This window comes from Tachypleus tridentatus, chromosome 11 (genome assembly GCF_004210375.1).
Source record: "Tachypleus tridentatus isolate NWPU-2018 chromosome 11, ASM421037v1, whole genome shotgun sequence".
NCBI lineage: Eukaryota > Metazoa > Arthropoda > Merostomata > Xiphosura > Limulidae > Tachypleus > Tachypleus tridentatus.
The window spans coordinates 70,795,325-70,818,266 of NC_134835.1; the positions used below are offsets into that span (position 1 = coordinate 70,795,325).

A 22,942-nucleotide genomic window follows, 5' to 3' on the forward strand; every position below is an offset into this window, starting at 1 on the left:
AAGCAAAACAATATGCTATCTCTGCTTTGCCCACTACAGGTATTGAAACCTGGTTTTTACCCATATAAGCTTTAAAATTTATTGCTGGGCCACTGGAGTCTCTAGATCCCCCCATGCTAAATTGCAGTAAATTTTGTCCTTGGTAATTATTTTTGAAATGCATCATAAAATAGAAACATATACTATTGTTTCTACTACAGATATTGATCTCATTCACATGAGGACTGTTAGAAAATTAATAAAAATAACTGATATCCAAACTTGTTTTCTGAACTATTCAATATAGCAAATAAACTATGTGTATTGAATAATATATTCCTTTAAAAACACTCACAATGTAACAGTGTCCTTTTAAACCATTTCCAAAACCTCCAATCATCATACCTTTTGGACAACACATGACATGCCAAAACTAAGGCGAACATTCCTGGAACCTAATTCTTCTTGATGAAGCTCTTGTTCCATTGCTTCCAATGATTCTGGAATCAGACAAAAATACAAGCAAATAAATGAAAGTTCAATACAAAATACTTATGGTTGGGAAAGAAAATTGAAGGACAAGTTTCATTTCAAATCAAGTTTGTTGATGGATTCATGACAATTACACAATAACCGGTTTATTACAATGGAGAGTTTTAACATGGAGATATTACAGCATTATTTTAGAGTCCCATAAGTGTAGGTATACTTTTAAAAATGTTCAATAACTTTAACACTAAACAAATTTCAAATATTCTAACTAAAAAAAACCAAAAAAAATGACAAGCAAGTTCTAGACAGCAGAAAAAAAATTAACTTGTCTTTAAATATCTATAAATATCAACCAATTAAAAAATCCAGTGAACTGCCTTTCACAGACCACCTACACACTCATTTTACAATAGAAAATTGGCAGTAATTTTACAATATTAATTTACATTTTCGCATAAACTAATTTACTGACATCAGAGGGGTCCCAATATTCTAAACACACTTGAAGCCTCAGTAGTAACATATAAATGATGCATAAAATGATAATAATAAAAAATGTGACTCGTAAAACCTTTTATTTTTACAAACAACATGAATTAAAGAACATAACCAGCTTTTAGAGAATTCTTATGAAGTTCTCTAATTCCTACTTGTATGAATAAATACAGCTAAAATCCAGCTAGCTTCAAAGTTCAAAACAACAAAACAGAAATTTTGTAACTGTCACTACATCCATAATAATGCATCCCCCATCAAAAAAAACAACTTAAAAATGTATGGATAAAGCATAAAGCATGAAATTGGATTTAATATTCAGTGACCAATGAGATGAACAGGTGAAGCAGTTTGGAGTACACTAAACTAGATCTGCTATATAGCAAATATAAGAAACTTTTTATAAGTAATTTTTTAGAATTACTGGATAAAACAAAATAAAACACTGACAAATTTTTTTTATTTTTAGTTTTACAGGAAGAAAAGCACCTCCAAAGTGAAAACTTGTCAATAAAAAAACAATTATGAAATTTTAATAATATATAATAGATAAATACACTTTGATCACCTTCAAGAAAATCTACAAGCTTCTTAAGTTCAAAATAGGCCAGTATAAAAGCTAGACACAAATTTTAAAATTGCTAGAGATATAAGAAATGGGATGAAAAAATAATACTTCCTGCTCAAAAATTATTTAGAAATCTATTAATTGAACAAATGTTACTCTATAAACCCTCAGAATTCTGTTATTTTCCATTTTGTTTTCATGTAAGAAGTAAACAAGATGTATTGCAATTGATAGTGTAACAAAAAAAAAACTGTATTAATTTTCCTTTGGAATACGAAACTTGCAACAATTTTACATAAAATTTCTTATATACAGTGAACTACAAACAATATCTATCCTAAAGAATCACTCTCAAAGATAGCTTAGTATCTTCTGTTTAGAGTAACACAATGTTTAAAGACCACATCCCAGCCGTCCCATCCTCCAAACTAAATTAAAACTGTATGAATTTCAATCATTCACACGTTTTCGACGGATTAAAGTAGCATTCAAGCTATTTTGAAAAAAAAAAACTCTTACCTTTAACTCCTGTCATATTTATACCAGACTTCTGAACCATCAGTATATGGTTCTCAAAAAACAAACGATTTTAGTAAAATTCTTGTTTTTTTGTCAATCAGTTTGCCTTTTACCAAACTTTACAGTAATTTACTATAAAGTAGTAATATTCAAATTATATTAAATATTGGAATGATATGGAAAATATTTAAAACTTCGAATACTTCACTTTTACAAACTAAATTAATTTGAACTAGCTTCATTAGATTTCTACGGTAGTTTTAGACAACTTCCTAATTTTGTGAATAATCACAGCTATATTCCGGCCAGTTTGATATCTTATAGCAACACAGAACAGATTTTGAAGCTGTTTCTGTATCCATAGTTATTCCACCCACAAAAAAGCGTCTAAAAGACGATTGGATGTAGCATCAAGCTCAACGTCGGATTAATGTTCAGTAGCCAATGGGATAAATTGGTAGAGGTAGCGAATTGGAGTAAGACAGATTTAGCTCTGCCATCTATAGGAGAATGTAAGAAACTTCGCGTCTTTTAATAGTTACTGAAAATAAAAAATGTCAACAACGGTATTATATCTCAATGGCTCAGCTAGCACTACAGAGGGATGTTTGTTTCTTTTTTTAAAAAAAAAGAAAGAAAAATGGAATTTTGTTTTAAACAAAGATTTTAAATAACGAAATGTAAATATACTTATGATACATATAAGTTTCCGCATACAAACAAATACAACTTACTAGTGTGTGGATTTCATTTTATCACTAAGTTCCAGTTGGCCAACATACTAAATTAATACTTTGAAAGTGTACACTGTAGAGATTTTCAGTAATTCTACTTGTGAGGCTCACCATATTACTTATTTTTAGTAGATTGCAGCGAGTGAAAACAAAGCAGTTTCAGTGTACTACACATACTTTAAAATCAGCTACATTGTTATCTGTGGAATATCTAATATGATAACAGTACTGAATTAAAAGGTAACTTAAAAGAATTAAAATGAGTAAAGTTGAAAAAATAAGTGGTTTTGCTAAAGAGTCTGCGTTAGTCGTAGTTTGTAAACTACATTTTCATTACTTAGAACTCATTAAATAACACTTTCTTTCAGTATGTATCATATTATATTTATAGCATATCTCATTTTCAACTGTGTTCATGTGTTTTCGTTTAACATGACTTTTATTGTTCTTGAACATAATTTTTATGGAAATTTTACGTTTATCATGATGGAAGACATTTTCTGCGACAATACTAATTCGTATGTATTATTTTTATTTTAAAATAAACATTCTTAACATATTTTTTTTACATAAAACTGTAAGTGATTTCGCTATGCAGTTTGGATTAGCTGTAGTTTGTAAGCAGCGACAGAAAAGATTTTCTTTTTGTGTGCATATGTGGATACCTGAGTAGTTTAACTTTACCATGTTCACAATCAGTAATATAATAATTGAAAATGTAACGATAATAGGCTTTAGCTTAAATTTAAAAAAGCAGGTAAAAATAATTACTTTTTAAATGATAAAAATAAAACTGGGAGCCTTTTAGTGGTGATAACATAAGATACTTAAAATATACCAAGTTGATATCAAACGATCATTGTGATACGAGTTAAAAATAATAGAGAAGGAGATGTAAATACAACATTTTTACCCCAGTTGCAAACTCAATGATTTTGTACTGTTTACAAAACATCAAAATTTAACCCTATGAAAAACGTATGGATTCGTGTAATAACGATTGTAAGTAAATGTTCAGATTTGGTTCAAACTTCTTACCAATAAGATAAAGTAGCGTTTATATTCTCTCATAAGTTTCACTTCATTGGTAAAGTGTCATCTTTTATACATTGTTGAAATTTATTACATTTTCATCAATAAATGTCAATGGTTACTTTAGTTAAATTATACATTAAATAATTAAGTTTTTAATTAAGTTAAAAATGTAAAAACTACTTACATAAACTAACTGTAAAATGCTGTACTGAGTTTTTGTTTAGTTTATTACTTCATGAGTGATTATACATAATTTTCTGCATGGGTGACCTTACATATATTTTCAGATATCTCCAGCTAATACATGAACTAACAAATTTTTTTTAAAATGGGTAGTATACATTTGATACGTGAAACTGTACAACAAAATTCACTTTGATACAATTACATGTAAAATTACACTTCATGTTTTTATTACTTCTATCCAGGCTGTATTAAGTTTCAAAGTTACTAGAGACTACAAAATGCTACTTTTTCAAAATAATGTAATCTTTAATTTTAAGAGTCTAAATGAAAAAAAAATAGATTACAGTAATTTAGTTTTACTATATTGGAAATAAAGCTAGAAAAAATCTACCTTCACTCTCCAGATAATTAAAAAAAAACTGTTTTTATTTTAAACTACGTTGCGCCACTCCAAATTATTCGAGGCTAGAGCAAAACCGATCGATATGAAAACATACGTAGACTTTTGATGCTATATTTTTCGAGTCTATTGTAACGAGGTTTTACAACACTCAAAATGTTATTGTTGTTTCCCAGTTGATCTAACATTATGATACTAACTATAATACTGATTACATATGTTACAGACTTAATTTTCAATCTCACCAAAGGTAAAATTCAAAGGAGAGTTTGTGACGCACAGGTCTAATGCTTTCAATGTTAAGCCGCATCCTTTGCTGTGGACAGCCGTTTCCCCTACTAATGGCTTACCAGCACAGCTGAGACTGGCAAATCAAACCAATACGGCTAGGCCTCTTTTTACTATTGGGTTGAGGAATAATTCGTGAGGGTTTTTTCAAGTTAAAAAAATATATTCATAAATGAAACGCTTTCGCAAAATATTTCATGTCATTTGGTAGATAAATTTTTGCTCTAATAGATGGTGTGTTTGATTTTCATATGTCTTTAATTTTTGCTTTCATTTTCAGCTCATTAAATGGAATGTCAAGTGGACAAAATCGAGCATTTTCGACACCATCTGCTTTTCGCATTTAATTTCTTGCAATTTCGTGTAAAACAATGCACACTATATACCTAGGTATTACATGAAATAAAGTATCATAATAAATGTTTTGGGTGTAATGTGTTCATGCATTGAAGTATTGTATAGTCTTGCATGTAATGCTTGAATGAAATTATTAAAAACGCTCACGAATTATTCCTCAACCTAATATTTAATGATTACATATACATGTTACAGCTCTGACATTATTTAAATACCTCTATTATTTTAAGCTACTTTACTGGTGAGTGAAAAAGACTTTAAATCACCATTAATTATAATACTGTACTAACATCTGATACGGATACATATTAATAAATAATAAACTGACACAGATCTAAGTGAAAACAATTCCATAGTATGGTAATTTTTACTGCCTGATGGAGGGCGTCTGTTCGAAACATCGCACAAAATAAAGTAAAAACGTTCTCATTTAGACGTGCCAATTTATTTTCTGTTATTACTTATTAACGTTTTTCTTCTCACTTGTTGCAGAACAACACTGAATAATGAATTAACACATAACAGTTATTGCTTATTAAAAAAATAAAACGAAAAAAAGTTTTAAATATTTTTTATGATTTATCGCAAAATACACAAATGAAAAAACTGAGGCGATTAGGAAATACAGCCTTATGTTAAAAGGATGCACATTTAACTATCAGTGTTAACAATGTATATAAAAGGAGCTACAGTTACATATCTTGTTATTGAAACTGCAAATATCTAAGATAAGATGGAGCAGTACAGTGCTGAAAAGTGTTTGTTTATTTGTTTGTTTGTTTTGAATTTCGCTCAAAGCTACTCAAGTGCAATCTGCGCTAGTCGTCCCTAATTTAGCAGTGTAAAACTAGAGGGAAGGCAGCTAGTCATCACCATCCACCGCCAACTCTTGTGCTACTCTTTTATCAACTAATAGTGGGATTGACCGTTACATTATAACGCCCCCACGGGTGAAAGGGCGATCATGTTTGATGCGATCGGGATTCGAACCCACGATCCTCGGATTATGAGTCCAATGCCTTAATACGCTTAGCCATGCCGGGCCCGAAAAGTGTTTGTAACATTGTTTAATATGCTAACGTACGTAAGTACTGATGTACGGGCTGTAATATTAAGGATAATTGGTATGGTTGTGTATGTGTTCGAATGGGAGCTTAGTTACACCTGCCATCCCCTGTTTTTTTTTTTTTTATTTGTGATTAGTTTTCTTTCATGAGTATAAAGCTTCTTTATAGTTTATTTTTTAAAATCTTTGGTATTTGTTTCAGATAGAAGCTGTAAATATATTTTAACTGTTTATATATGAGGTTCCGTGTTTTATGTAGGAAGTGTTCTGCTATAATGGTTTTGTGTTGTTCATATTTAAATATAACGCATTGATACGTTCCGAGATGCGCGCGCGTGTGTACAGTCTTTTTGTTTCTCGTATATATTACGTATGATTGGGTATTCTATCTTTATGTTGTGGATTTATTTTGTCATTCTTCGTTTCCTCATGCGTAATATATATCTAAGCACACTTTTTTGTGAACACGAAAAGTAAACTAATAATTCTTTCATTGTTCTATTTGATTTTTGTGTTATATTGGTGGTAAGTTAGGATTCTTTAGTTACTTTTCAAATACTGATTGTTTTTATGTTGTTTGGAAAAGAAATGCTTGCTGTAGAGATAATTTTGTATGCTAATTTTGTTTCGAGTATGTTGCTGTGGTGTTATTTTTGTTTACTCTCAACTTGAAGATATTATATCAATGTAATTGTCTGGATATTCGTCTTCCAATAGTAAATTTTTAAAGTATTTTTATATTGACTGAGTGACAGTAAACGTGAAGCAGTTTCGATTTGTTCTGTGCATTATTTCCATTACTGTTCCTTTTTTGATTTGGTTTGCATATGTGATGTATAACGAAGAAACATCGTGTTCTTACATTTTTGTAATATATAGAACTCTGTATTTGTACGACTTAAACTTTTAGGGTTATGACTAAGATGGCTAAGTTTCTTTCTGAGTTAAGTAGTTGTAGAGTTAACTTGTTTGATGTGTTCAGTTGTTTGGGAAGTGGTAAAACTTCAGTAGTTTATCTATTTTCCATGGTTCCATATACCAAATATGTCTTCGATGTATCTGTACCACACTTTTGGAGTTAAACCTGTGGTGATTTTACATATGACAGTGGTTTTTGTTTCTAGTGTATGCTAGAATGCTATTTTAAATGTGACTGCCGTTCTGTTACCCATTGTATCTCCCCCTTTTTGTTCATACAAAGTGTTTTTGAATTTGAAATAGCTGTTGGACAAGACAAAATTAAGCTTTATGCTGCTAATTTCTAAGATGATTTATTCTGAAAAAAAAAAATTAAGTGAAGATATGAAATTAATAACGCCATATATGCCTTCGTCTACAGATATGGATGAGTACAAGTCGATTATGTCTAAGGTAAATAAGATGGAGTCGTCGCTTATTATTGGTGTTGAAAAACGTATGTTTTCTAATTGCTCTTTTGTATTGTATAAGTGTGTTACTGGAACTTTAAATAAGGTTTCAACAAATGAGCCAATAATCCCAATAATGTTTCTGTTTCTGGTTTTTAGGGACTCCATATAGTTCTGGTATGTGATTATGGAAAGGTTTTAATTCTGTATTCTTTTCCAGAAAAAAAAATCTTGTTTAAGATGCTTGAGTATCTTTTCGACCTCTTCTTCAACAATATTGGTCGGACTTTCGGTTAAAATTACATAGGTAGATGTATCTTGAAGATTTTCTTCTATTTTAACGTAAGTAAATCTTTGTAGTTAAGATTACCAAATATTTATCTTTCTCGAATTTTCGTATGATTAAAGTGTTGTATGTTTGGCATTCTTTTACAACAACCTTTTCTGCTGGTGAGATGTTATCTTTTATTCATGATTTTATATGCAATCACGATATTTTTCATCTATTGTTAGAGAAAGATTTTTTTTTATCCTGTGCCCGTTGATGTTTTGGTGGTTAATATTTCTTTGAGTCAAATGAATGATTGCTGGTTAATAGGTAATTCCGGTTTTCTTTCTAATGACTTATATCTTCTATGGACTTTTATTTAGTAATGGATGGACTGACATCGTTCAGAGTATCTTCAGAGGTTTCATTCGTGTCTTTTATAAATTTTGAGTGCTGTTTTGAGGCATTTAATTTTTCTTTAGTTTGATGACATTGTTTCCAGTAGACACTGTATATAGCCTTTTCAAGCAATGTTAAAATTTCTATACAAATGTTATCTGTTGCCTTTCTTCTTAAGGCAATGTTTGAATCTTTCGTTAGAAGTGACATAGCGTTGACCTGAAGATATATATCATTTTCTTTGGAAAGCTATTAGAGCATCTTTTCGTAACTGTTCAACAATGTTTTACTTTTCATTATAACCACAATTGATAGCTTACATTTGTAACTTATTTGACATACGAACAGTTTCGTCAATCTCTTCCTTGCCGTTGTGACGTTAAGTCAGTTTTGAAACTACGGATCTGTTATTTTTTTCTATCATAAATCTATATTGTTCTAATAATTTCTGATAATGTGTTTTTATGGCAAATGGTTTGTTTTGTTTGTTTGTTTTTTGAATTTCGCACAAAGCTACTCGAGGAGTATCTGTGCTAGCCGTCCCTAATTGAGCAGTGTAAGACTAGAGGGAAAGCAGCTAGTCATCACCACCTACCGCCAACTCTTGGGCTACTCTTTTACCAACGAATAATGGGATTGACTGTCACATTATAACGCCCCGACGGCTGAAAGGGCGAGCATGTTTGATGCGAGCGGGATTCGAACCCGCGACCCTCGGATTACGAGTCGAACGCCTTAACACACCAGGTCATGCCGGGCCGTATGGCAGATTTAATCTATAACGTCTCGTAATATGGTTTAAAAAAACGAAAGGCGTTTATTACTTTCTCTTTTCGAAGTTTTATTATATACATGTTGGTGGTTGGATGAGATATTTGATTCCTATTAGTATACTGCTGTTTTTGTGCACTGTTGTAGAAAGCATGCTGTTTAAATCTGTTTTTACCATTTTCTTTTTGTAGGAAGTAAAATAAGTTAACAAGTTTTCATATCATTAAGCTTTTGTATTAGCTAGCCACAATGAGGTTGCAGTGGCGAAACGTCGTTGAAATATATTTTTTCAATTATTATCTTGAAAGAAATGATAAATTTTGCTATAGGTTTATAACGCTAAAGATAAGCACAGTATTTAGACTTCGTACACATAGTTTTCAGAAACAGTCATGCAATATGTTTGTAGCTTGACTTTCAGGATCAGAATCTAGTTAATATTTTGTTACATATGATGAATGGCATTATAAACAATTACTAGTTTTTACAGTATAGTGGTAATAGAGGGTTATTCTTTTTCTTTGCTACTGTCTTTTGTAACATCCTGGACAGACTGTACTCATTGTGTTCTACCTTAATAACGTCCTAGTTAGTGTAATTCTTTTACTTTTGGTTATTCCTTTTACAAAAATATCGATTCACAATTTTTTTTGATTTGGTCTCTATCTTCTCTAATATCCTTGATATACAATGCTTTCTGTTCTGGTGTTAACATACACCTGGATATACAATACCACTCATTTTGTTCCATGCCATCCTAAATGTACAAATTCCTTGTTTTGGTCATTATTTTATAGGGATTCCTTGAAATTCAATACTTCTTGTTTTGTATATAATCTCAAGTTTTTGAAACTAATCAGTGATGTCGAGAAAACCCACTTTTAGAGAAAAATATACATGTAAAAACGGTTTGTTTGGGTTGAAAAAATTGTTTACGAAGAGGAGCGAACAACGTTTCGACCTTCTTCGGTCATCGTCAGGTTCACAAAGAAAGGAAGAGGTAACTGACCGGAAGCTTGACCACATGTTTGAAAGGGGTTGTGTAACTGAGTGTCGAAATGTAGAGGGCGTGCTTAGATGTTTGAATATATAATTTTATATTATTTATTTTATTATTATTATTTATTATATTATTTTTAATATAGGTATAAAGGTGTTCCTTTGCATTGGTTTATTTTGGGCTTGAATTGTTGTATACGTAAGGCTTCTTTAATTTTGCGTTTATTTATGTTTGTTTCTTTATTTAGTATTTGAGTGTTTTCTATAGTTATATTGTGTTTATTTGACTTGCAGTGTTCGAAGACGTGTGAAGGTGACTTTTTAAGGTTCTTTGAATCTGGTTTCCATTTATCTACTTGTTTCTCAATATAGAAGTCATGGCAGTTATCACATTGTATTTTATAAATAATGTTGGTGTGGTGTTTGTCAGTGTAGTTCTTACATAGTATAAACCTCAGTTTTGTGCCTGGTTTTGAACAAATTTGGTATTAACTGGAATGTCATATTTTGTTACTAGTTTTGCCAAATGTTGGTTATTTTTCTGCTGGTGTCGATAATATATTGTATGCAGCAGTATATGGTTTCGTGATTGTTTTAATTCGTGGGATATATTTACTTTTGTTAGTTGATTTTGCTTTTTTTGTATAGGTGTGTGCGGCCTAAGCATAGGCAACCCAGTATCACCAGTTTTAGCAAATATTTTTATGACACAAGTTGAAACGCAAGCAATTAACACAGCATTACATCCACCACTATACTGGTACAGATATGTAGACGACACGATTGCGGGATTCACATCTACAGAACACACTTAATTTTTTCAATCACATTAACTCTATACGTCCCAACATTAACTTCACATGTGAACAGGAAGAAATAAATCAAATATCATTTTTCAACCTCAAAATTACAAAAACCGATACACAATTTAAAACAGAAGTTCACCGAAAAATCACCCATACTGGTCTATATTCCTTGGGACTCAGTACATGAAATAAAACAAAAACTCAACATACTAAGAAACGAAATAAACACAACCATAAAACTTTGCTCACCAGATAAAATTAACGATGTATTAGACAAAATAAAACAATAGCTCATTAACATCAATAAGTTTCCTACACAAACTGTAGAAAACATTATACGCACACACCTAGACAGAAAGCAAAATCAACTAACAAAAGTAAATATATCTCACGAATTAAAAAATGACGAAACCATATACTGCTGCATACAATATATTCCCGACATCAGCAGACAAATAACCAACATTTGGCAAAAACTAGTAACAAAATATCACATTCCAGTTAATTCCAAATCTATTCAAAAACCAGGCACAAAACTAAGGTCTATACTATGTAAAAACTACACTGACAAACACCACACCAACATTATTTATAAAATACAATGTGATAACTGCCATGACTTTCTATATTGAAGAAACAAGTAGAAAAATGGAAACCAGGTTCAAAGGACATAAAAAGTCACCTTCACACGTTTTCGAACACTGCAAGTCAAATAAACACAACATAACCATAGAAAACACTCAAATACTAAATAAAGAAACAAACATAAACAAACGCAAAATTAAAGAAGCCTTACTTATGCAACAACTCAAGCCCAAAATAAACCAATACAAAGGAACACCTTTATACCTATATTAAAAATAATATAATAAATAATATAAAATTATATATTCAAACATCTGAGCACGCCCTTTACATTCCGACACGCAGTTACACATATATATGTAGAAACAGCTCGTTTGGGTTGAGAAAATTTTTTACCTAAAGGAGAGAACAACGTTTCGAAGGTAAAAAAATTCTCAACCCAAACGAGCCGTTTTTACATATATATTTGTGAAACTAAATGACCGATGTCTTAAAACGTCTGATTTAAACCACACATGTGTTTATAAAGTAATCAAATCCTGCACCCCAGAGAGGGATTTTACTGTAATGTTTCACCGAGTAAGGATGTCAGTATTCATTTCTACTATTACTTCGAAGTTTATGTTTTATACTCAGAAGTCAAGCTACGAGAAAAAATAAATGCTACAGAAAACTGCTGCAATCGGTAACTTGTTAGCTACAACAGAAACTGTTCATTGGTATATCAACACGATCAAGATGTACAATGTGTTTGTTCATGCTTTTCTTGCACAGCGTTCGGTGCTGCAATAGCAGAAGTCACAAATAACTAGATAAAAACCAAAAGAATTACTGTTAGATAACGTTTCTTGGATTACATATCCAACCTGAAAACTTTCATTTATAAAAGTATAGAAAAGTATATCTTACTTTTCAACACGTTATAAGATAGCAAACGGTGGTCCTAGCAATTACAAATGATCTTTGTTAAACTAATGGCATCCAATGGATTATGTATAATATTATATACATTGTTTAATTCAGTAGAGGTCAAATTAGTTCAAGGTGCTAACATTCAACTTTTGCAGGCCTTTCGCTAGTACAGCGATAAGTCTATGGATTTACAACGCTAAAATTAGGGGTTCGATTCCCCTCTGTGGGCTCAGCAGATAGCCCGATGTAGCTTTGCTATAAGAAAATACACACACAAACACACACTTTTTGAAGATTATAATTGGTTTAGTGATTACCTTTGATTGTAACCGCCGAATGTGACCTAACTCTTCAAGATTTACATCCTGTTGCTTAGAAATAGGGCCTGGCATGGCCTAGCGCGTTAAGGCGTGCGCTTCGTAATCTGAGGGTCGCGGGTTCGCGCCCGAGTCGCGCCAAACATGCTCGCCCTCCCAGCCGTGGGGGCGTTATAATGTTACGGTCAATCCCACTTTTCGTTGGTAAAAGAGTAGCCCAAGAGTTGGCGGTGGGTGGTGATGACTAGCCGCCTTCCCTCTAGTCTTACACTGCTAAATTAGGGACGGCTAGCACAGATAGCCCTCGAGTAGCTTTGTGCGAAATTCCAAAACAAATGCTTAGAAACAAAAACACTGGCGCGTTTGAGAGTGATGTTCAAATCTTACTATTCGATTAGAGTAACCGGCGGTACTGGCGTTATGCTCACAGACTAGTGCCTCTTCCCAGTGTTTGATATACAACTTTAATAATTCAAAATCCATCTACGAGCCTTTGATTAAAAATGTTCAAAGTATTCATCTGTGTTAGATAAGTTAATCAAAGTAACAGAGGAGATGTAATAATGTGAAAAGTAAAAGACATCCCACTTATTGTTGTTGGTATATTCATATTGATAATACTGGTAATAAACGTATTTTGTTTTCTAACTGTGATCCTCCAAAAGATTTAGCTGCATGACGCCTTTAGCTCAAGGTGTGTTGTCAAGCTATTTTTTCTTCATTCTTTCAGTTGTAAATAGGGATCGCCATGAGAGATAGTTCTTGTATAGCTTTTGTTTATTTACTTAAACGTCGTTTATCAAAATTCTTCATAAAACACAAATATAAAAACTGTTATAGCTTTCCTAAATGTTTTAAAAAAACACACTCCTGTATCAGAATAATACATTAGAACAGATCATCAGATGTACTTTAGCCAACTTTATACATGTTAATTTGTCCCACATACACATATTTATGTGATCACAAAATTCATAACATATGTACATGTTTGATGACTCACGTTCCCATTACATGTGACTGATAGTCACGTGTGATTATGTGCCAGCAAGAATTTCAATAGATGCGTGTATCAAGGAAAAGGAGACTACAGCGAAACTTAGGTATCCGCCTGTAGGAACGTAAAACAGTAAAATCAATAAACAAGGAGTAGCGTCATAGGTTTCCTTCTTTTTCAATGAAAGCACGAACTGGGAGAAAATGAAACTGCTCCCACGCTAGGTTTTTTTTATGGAATTTGTATACCTGTACATTCACGTAGCGATTCCGTCTTTTTCACTCTTCTGCATACGAAATTCTTATCACTTGTTAATTGTCTATGTTTCTTATCTTAAACAAAAAGATATTGGGTGAATAAGACAAACCAATTTTCACGCGAAACTTGTTGGTTTTTCATTACCTCTCGCAAGTATACATAACATTTCTAACTAAGATTACCGGTCAAACATAACAGCAATTGATTATGCACTGATCTAGAGAAATCAGGGGAAGAGAATCTTCCAAATTAGAATCTAAAGGAAAATTAGAAATTAGGCTAATAACTAAAAGATAGAGAAAATCATCATTCCACACGTTCCGAATGTTTTTTTTTAAAGAAACCAAAAACAAAGTTTAATTTGTTTTTAAATAAGATACAAGTGATTTATATGCATTCATAAAACGGGCCTGGCATGGCCTCGCGCGTTAAGGCGTGCGCTTCGTAATCTGAGGGTCGCGGGTTCGTGCCCGAGTCGCGCCAGACATGCTCGCCCTCCCAGCCGTAGGGGCGTATAATGTTACGGTCAATCCCACTATTCGTTGGTAAAAGAGTAGCCCAAGAGTTGGCGGTGGGTGGTGATGACTAGCTGCTTTCCCTCTAGTCTTACACTGCTAAATTAGGGATGGCTAACACAGATAGCCCTCGAGTAGCTTTGTGCGAAATTCCAAAACAAACAAACAAAGCATTCATAAAAATATCTATTTTCAAGATAACTGTTTGAATTACCACGTGATATCAAGTGTTTATTATTTATATAGTTCGAACATTAATCGTATTCCTCCATGATTTGAAAGAAATTGTCTTTAACTTAGAAGTTTTGAAACACAACCAAGACACCCACGAAATACACAATTATGTGTCGCAGAGCTCATGATTCCTTATCTTTTCTTCTTATGTTCTCCGCCCACCACACGCGCTAATCCTCAGTCGTATTTATCGATCAATAACTTAAATGGCACAGTACTACAGCTTTTGTAGTTGGTAAACTTAATCTATTCTTTGTAAATCTATGCCTTTTACTCAGTTTAACGCTGTAAAAATTCGACAGTTATTGGATAACTTGTTGAATAATCTGTAGATTCTAAATGTAAACTGTACCTAGTATGAATTTTGTTGTTTTATGAGAATCACCAAACAATTGTGTTACAGTAATTACTAACATATAGCACTAGCTTCCTCACCCACCTCGCCGGATCAGCGATAAGTCTGAAGGTTTATAATGCCAAATATCAGGTTTCAGTCACGGCGGTGGGCGTAACAAATAAGCCATTATGTAGCTTTGTGCTTAGCAGGAAACAAACTACAAGGTATCACATTTATGTGAAGCTTGTATCGTGCTGTCATAAAATTTATTACGGTCTTTATTTTTAATGTATGTAACATACTTAAAAATTAAAACAAACATTTTGTATTTAATACTTTAACGTTTTTTAACATTTTCTTACGTATTTTATATTATCAATAACAGTCAATCAAAACGCCTTCTGGTGACCAATCAGTAAGTTAAAGAGCTTATAATGCTAAAAATTGGGCTTCGATAGCTGCAGTGGGCACAACACGGATAGTCTATTGTGTAACATTGTGCTTAATAATAAATAAACAATCAACTACAGCGGGAGAGACATTGAGATCATATGCGTATATTCACTGATTAACTTATAATGACATCGTGTCTTGGTCACATGGCCGGATACAAGATCCAGAAGTCGTAATTTTCAGAGATAAAATTTCAAACTGTTATACAAAACAAAACTTGAGAGACCAAGCAGCGCAAGTTAATTGTCAAATGTATTTGTAATTATTATCCAGTATTAAAAACTTACACTTGAAACTTATGACATAATTACGCAAAACTGATATTAGGAAACAACTTTATAGAAGAGGATAAAACACTTTTACGCAACATATTTCAGGACTAAGTGCTCCTCCATCCTCATACCCCCCGATAAAAAAGTGTTGCAACCCATAAACTGCTCATCAAAGCCAAGAATGATGTACGGCTTCATCCTCTACAGTTTTACAATCATTGCAACTGAGATGAAGAATAGTGGAAAAGAGTGTCATATACAGTCATCATTTCTGCTACTAATAGTTCGCTGTGAATGAAAAAAACTGAGTTTAAGACAACATGAAGTTCACTTTCAACATGCTTCGAATGAAGAGCTGTGGGTCTGTTTTAAATGGTTTAGATTTGGTGCACTGGTAATAGTTAGTTTGCCACGAGTGTCTTGCTGGTAATAGTTAGTTTGCCACGAGTGTCTTGTGACATTCTGAAAAATGATAAGGTACCAGAACTGATAAACGTGTATGGTAAGGATATTAGTTCTTATGGAATGATAACAAACCATGTTGAACTACGTGTCATGTTCAGCAGCAGTTTGACGTAAATAACCTCCTTACACTTTAAAATAATTTACAAAATAACGTGAGTCATTTACGTTGCGTGTGTACCATTAAAATGTAGGTTCTGGGAAATATAATTAGAATTTAGTAAGACTACAATGTGGGAACAGGATGTTATCGTGCTTTTCTAATACATTTGAATATATATGTATATACAGTAAAACCTGTCTAAGGCGGAATCGCACGGGACCGAGTAAAGTTTCCGGCTTAGACATAGTGAACATGCATTTCCTTAATTATATATAATTTTTGAGCCGAACGTTATACTTTCTTGACTCAAGGGAAGTAAGATGTTTGTGAATAAAGTTATTATACTGTTTATGTTATACTTATTAGAATAAGCACAAAAACAGACATTCAAAATATACATAAGTACACAAAATCTTAATCAAATTTATTTGAATAAAGTGTCCAATTTCAACTGTTTCGTTTTTTTAATGGGCTTTTTATTGCGGTTAAAAGAGAACGCAAATTCTACGGTCTTTTCATGAAGTTCATTTTTGCATAGAGTTTGATAGCATTAATACAACTTAACACTTGCGATGACGAAGGAATTTCTATTTCCTCACTATCTTTTCCATTTTGTTCATCTGAATCTCTCACACTGTTACCATCTTGCGATTCTATTATAGATTTTAAATCAATATCATCAGTTTCTGTTAAAACATTCTTGTCAACGTTCACAAAACTTTCCACGTTCACAGAATCATCTGCATCAATCTTCTCAATCAGTTTGGATTTCACTAGAATCGTCGTAACAAACAACTTCTCCACAAACTCCGCCATTATCAAGAATAAATCACAGTTTCGGAAGCACTTTATATCACATTTATCTTTTACGCATTTGATTGAATGACTTAAAAATGCAATTGCATCTAACACGTCAATTTTCATGGTCATTTCAGATGCTCTCTTACAGTCGTCCATGTTTACAATAATATACTGAAACATCAATTTTGTGTATTACAATTTTTTTTCACTGTATAATTCTATTATCTAGTGGCTGTAGAATTGATGTTGTACATGAAGGTAGAAAGACTAAACGAACATTTGAAAGTTAAAATTTTGGGTGACAAGTTACATTATCTAGAAAAAGTTGAATATTCCTATTTTCTTGTTCCATTCTTCTGTTTAATTTGTTCAAAAATTCCTCGAATATAGCACTTGTCATCCAAGCTTTATTATTCGCTTTCCATTACACAGGAAGTTGATTCTTCCTTAAATTTTTGAAACAGCGCGGATTTTCACTTTTCCCTATTACTCATGCTAAATTTTCCCTAAAGTTTAAAATTAGGGAAGATAGGAATTTATTTTTCTTGTGAGAATTATTTGAAGAGTAGAATTTTGCACTTAAAAGACAAATATATTTCTACAAGTCATGAATCTAATTTAACTGCAAAAAATGTTTGTTTTCTTATAGTAAAGCCACACTGGGCTACCTGCTCAGCCCACCAAAGGGAATCGAACCTCTGATTGTAGCCTTGTAAATCTGTAGACTTATCGCCGTACTAGCGGGGTGCAACTGTAAGAATAATCACGGCAGAAAAAAGAACAGAATTTATTTAACCACTATGTACCGTTACAAAATGTCCGGTAATTTATTAATATTTAAAGACATTATTAATCAAACAAGAATTTATTAATATTTAAAGACATTATTAATTAAACAAAAATTTATTTATATTTAAAGAAATTATTAATGAAATAAGAAATTAATATTTAATCAAAAACATTTTTTTGCCCAATCCTACTTGTTGAAAGATGAGGTAGGTGAAAGATAGTTTTCCGTCCGAGTTACACAGGTTCCGCCATGTAGAGGGCTTTTTATAAGAGAAATCTTAAGATAATGCTGAAAAATGTTGATATTTCTGACTTGTACAAATTTCCGTTCTATGTAGTGTATGGCTAAGACAGGTTTTACTATATTAAAAACATATTAAACGAAAGTTGGCGAGTTTCATTATATTCTTACGTTTATGTTAAAATTGTAAAGTTATTTTTTTGGAAAATGTCTCAAAGCATAGGTATTAGAGCTGAAAGGATAATAAAATCTTATAATAAGTTACCTGTGTTATCAGTTGTTTTTCAATGCTTTAATATAACAGTTTTCAGAGGCTGAATAAAACCGTGAACATCAATCACTGGTGTTTGTTTAAAGTACAACACTGCATTCTACATATCTCATTAATACTTATGGAACAAAGAGCATAAGATCCTACATCATATGGAATATTATCATATGCAAAACATGGATGTACTTTGCATGGTCCAAGAAAGTGTTCTGTTTCAAGAGTAGATAAAACCAAAATAAAAAGTAACAAATATTTTAAATTATTGCTTTTGAAGCTCGTAAGTCATGCTGTGTTGTGGTTCATGGAATGCATAATTCGTCACATAATTCACGGCATGTACACGTTTTACTGACGTCACGACAGTACAAACTGCAACGTTAAACCTCCTTATGTGACGTCATTTTATTGTATTCTGACAAACAGACAACATACTACTACAAAGTGGTGGGAGTGGTTAAAACAGGTGATCCCTCCAGGTGGCCTTTGGTCCCATTTCTAAGAAGTAATAGTCACAGAAATCTGGACTTGTAGTAAAATAAATGTATTTTTACGAAACTTCTCACTTAGAAGAAAGTTAATTGCTTTTGACCAGGATTAGAAAATAGTAAGTAGACTGCATGGGATTATTCAATGCAGTGTTAAAATAGCAAATTCAAACTTTCCAAAACTGTTAAAGGGAAATAACAGTAGTATTCTCAAAAGAAATAACACAATTAAACGACGTCAATGGTTAAAAACGATACACTTTTATATACTAAACACTAATTCATAGAATGCAAGATAACTTGTTCCATTGAATATTCTAAAAGTAATTATACCCCTACCAAAGAAAACAAAACAAACACCAACACATTTATATACAATAGTATAAAGCATACAGTTTATTAACATAATTTCAAAGTTATATATTCTAGTGAAAGCAAAGCCCGATAGCCAAGGAGGAATTCAACTAATATTGTATTAAAACTACCAGTCTCTTACTGGCTTCAATACACATGTCTTTGTGTTTACTAATTTTTTTTTAAAGTCTAAAGTTACACAGTAGACTATTAACGTTTTGATGCCTACGAGAAATTGAGATCCTGATTTTTGGTAGGCGCAACCAATAGATGAAATTCATCGCTATCTGAATTTATATATTTTTTAAGCTCCTATTAAAACTGTCAATCCATGAGTTTGTTCTTAAAACTAAGGTGGTGATCTATGTAATTTTATGTGGACCTCTGTATTATTCTCAAAAATTTTTAATAATTTTGATGATGTTTTGGTTTTAAGAATTTGAAAGGGAACATTTTCATTCATACGACTGTCATCAAAATAGTTAACTGCAATCGAAGATATCGTTGTAAGTAACTTTAAACTGTAACTTTTCCCACAAATTAGTAAACCTAGGAGAGTTAGTTATTGTTTTCTTTTTGGTGCAAAGTTACACAATGTCCTATTTGGGCTTTGTCTACCGTGGGAAATGGAACTACAGATTTTTGCGTTTTTAGTTCCTAAACTTAACACTGACCCGTTGGAAAACACACAAGAGAGTAAGTTTGTTTGTTTTTAAACGCAAAGCTACAAAATTGGCTATCTGTACTGTGCTCACCGCTGGTATTGAAGCCCGATCTTAAGCAATATAAGGCCTCAGACTTAATCTTAAGTTAAATGAATTTCACGTCCAGGAGATAAAAATATACACGAGAAAGGCCTGGATCTTTTCTTTCACAGTGTATAAGTATGACCAATGACTGTAGTTCAAGATATCCGAATTTGTTTCTAATATTTTAAATATTTCTCTTCGCATTTCCGCTTCCGTTCAATAAAGAATGAACTGAAGCCTTGAACGTACTTAATATTTTTTTTTCTCATTTTGAAATCTAGTGAGAATCTAGTTTCACCTAGTTATTAATATTAAGACCTACCGTTAAAAATAGATTGTTGTTGTTTGTCATTAAGCACAAAGCTGTAGAAAGGGCTATCTGTGCTTTGTCAATCACGGGTATCGAAACCCATTTTCTAGAAGTACACATCTGCAGACATATGTGCCACTGAGGTCAAAAACTGGAAACTGCTTAGAGCAAAACAGTGTATGAAAAAAAATGAGATAAACTCTAGCCCTACGTTCTTATTTTACATACGGTATTATTCAATTGTAAATTTTAGAGCAATAACATTAGAATTAATAAACTTTCCATATATTTTTAAAACTATGTATCTATACATAAAACGACAAATGAATAACAGGTTTATTTTCACATTTAGTTTTTGCCTGTCACAGAGTTGACCAACCTCGATATTTTGAAATATATTTGTTACAAGTTTAATGTGACAAAATATCAAATGCGTATCTCAATTAACACTTGTTAATGACCACATAATCTAAACAGTACTCACAGTTTCACTAAGTGCTAGGCGTACCGTGATCCAGTGGTTAGTGTGCTGGACTATGAATCTGGAGGTTCATTGTTCGCATTCCGTTAGCATAACAAAACAACAACTGCGCTCCGAACCTTGAAGATTTAAGTATATTATAAGGGTGACGGTCAAATTCTACTACTGGATCACATAGTAGCAGCCTAGGAATTGCAATGGATGATGTTGACTATCTGCCTTCCCTCTAGTATATATCTTCAAAATTTAGGACGGCTAGCGCAGTTAGTTATTATATAGTTTTGTGCAAATTTTGTATTACTAAATAAAGTAATTCTTTACTGTCAATACATTTTCCTAAGTTTGGGTGAAGACTTCTATGACTCTACTGAACCTGAGATACAGTATGCGACAAAGTTTTGAGCTCAATATTCATTTTAACTAAATTAAAAGAGACATGTGGAGAAATGACCATTTCTAGAACTCGTAGAAACTAAAAAGTAACTTGTACAAAAAACGGAAAAGTTACTCCTGAACAACTGAGAATATAATTATTTATACAGCCCATCAATGTAACATGTACGAAACACTTTATGTTTACATAATAATTGTAAGACGCATGCGCAACACAATTTCACAACCAAAGAGCGTTTAAGTTACACGTGCGCAGTTTGTTCTCTTTGTACAACTTATACTGCGCATATGCAACTTCATATGCGATTTATCTCACATTTTCTTCGCGTGACGCTCTTTTTCTACTACTAGATACTTCACAGCGGGGACTGCGATCAATATTTCGTGATGTTAAACAAACCACTACAGTGTAGAGGTAAGTGTCCTTTACGGAACCAAATACCCATTTGTAATAAACACACCAACAGGGAATATAAACAATGTGAGCCATTAAAACTTTAGTATTCAGGGTCACTGATAACCAACATATAAGTGTAAAAGTAACCACACAAAGTGGACAATACATCGAATACGGAAAACATAGGGAAAAAAATCACAAAGATAATTAAATAAGTAAACAAAACATTTATTCAAATGTCTTGTACATCGCATCTATTTCCCAAAATGCATTGCAGGCTCCACTTTTTACAGGTGGACTTATACTGGCCGTTGGGTTCAAAGAGATATTGTAAAAAGCTTTTACAGGAAAAAGATGATGTTGGTTGTTGTTAAAGCGTAAAGCTACACAGTGGGCTAACTTTGCTCTGTCTACCACGATTTTTAGTGTCGTAAGTATGCAGACTTATCGTTTAGCCACTAGGGAGAGAAGACAAAGATATGTAAAATTCCGCGTACTTCCAAATGGAACAAAGAGTCGAGGATTACATATTTACTTCCAGAATTCAAACAAACCATTAATTGTTCAGAATTCAGCGCTAGACTGGGGTTTTAGGACGCTTGAATCGCAATCTAAGGGCCACGGGCTCGAATCCCACAACCAAACACGATCGTTCTTTCAACCCTGTATTTCTTATAATGTGCCAGTCAATTCCACTATTCGTTGGTAAAAGAGAAGCTCGAGAGTTAGCGGTGTTGATTAGTTACATTCCCTCAAGTTTATCACTACTAAAAGAGAAGCTCGAGAGTTAGCGGTGCTGATTAGTTACATTCCCTCAAGTTTATCACTACTAAAAGAGAAGCTCGAGAGTTAGCGGTGTTGATTAGTTACATTCCCTCAAGTTTATCACTACTAAAAGAGAAGCTCGAGAGTTAGCGGTGTTGATTAGTTACATTCCCTCAAGTTTATCACTACTAAAGAGAAGCTCGAGAGTTAGCGGTGTTGATTAGTTACATTCCCTCAAGTTTATCACTACTAAAAGAGAAGCTCGAGAGTTAGCGGTGCTGATTAGTTACATTCCCTCAAGTTTATCACTACTAAAAGAGAAGCTCGAGAGTTAGCGGTGTTGATTAGTTACATTCCCTCAAGTTTATCACTACTAAAAGAGAAGCTCGAGAGTTAGCGGTGTTGATTAGTTACATTCCCTCAAGTTTATCACTACTAAAAGAGAAGCTCGAGAGTTAGCGGTGTTGATTAGTTACATTCCCTCAAGTTTATCACTACTAAAAGAGAAGCTCGAGAGTTAGCGGTGTTGATTAGTTACATTCCCTCAAGTTTATCACTACTAAAAGAGAAGCTCGAGAGTTAGCGGTGTTGATTAGTTACATTCCCTCAAGTTTATCACTACTAAAAGAGAAGCTCGAGAGTTAGCGGTGTTGATTAGTTACATTCCCTCAAGTTTATCACTACTAAAAGAGAAGCTCGAGAGTTAGCGGTGTTGATTAGTTACATTCCCTC

The 22,942-nt window shown here is 32.7% G+C and overlaps 1 protein-coding gene across 4 annotated transcripts in view; it reads right to left on the reverse strand.

Annotated features, from left to right (window-relative positions):
* The window catches only part of LOC143232415 (protein timeless-like), a 75,460-nt gene extending 54,478 nt beyond the window's left edge, over positions 1-20,982 (reverse strand). For 3 of the 4 annotated variants that reach the window (XM_076467859.1, XM_076467861.1, XM_076467857.1), the window contains exons 1-2: positions 2,054-2,429; positions 385-479 (exon numbers count right to left, since the gene is read on the reverse strand). In XM_076467859.1, the coding sequence (XP_076323974.1) occupies positions 385-479; positions 2,054-2,093 (135 nt within the window). In that variant the 5' untranslated portion in view covers positions 2,094-2,429. Of the gene's footprint in view, positions 1-384; positions 480-2,053; positions 2,430-20,658 lie in introns of those variants that run through there. The other variant, XM_076467860.1, reaches the window with a different exon arrangement.
* Between the last annotated feature and the right edge of the window lie 1,960 nt (positions 20,983-22,942).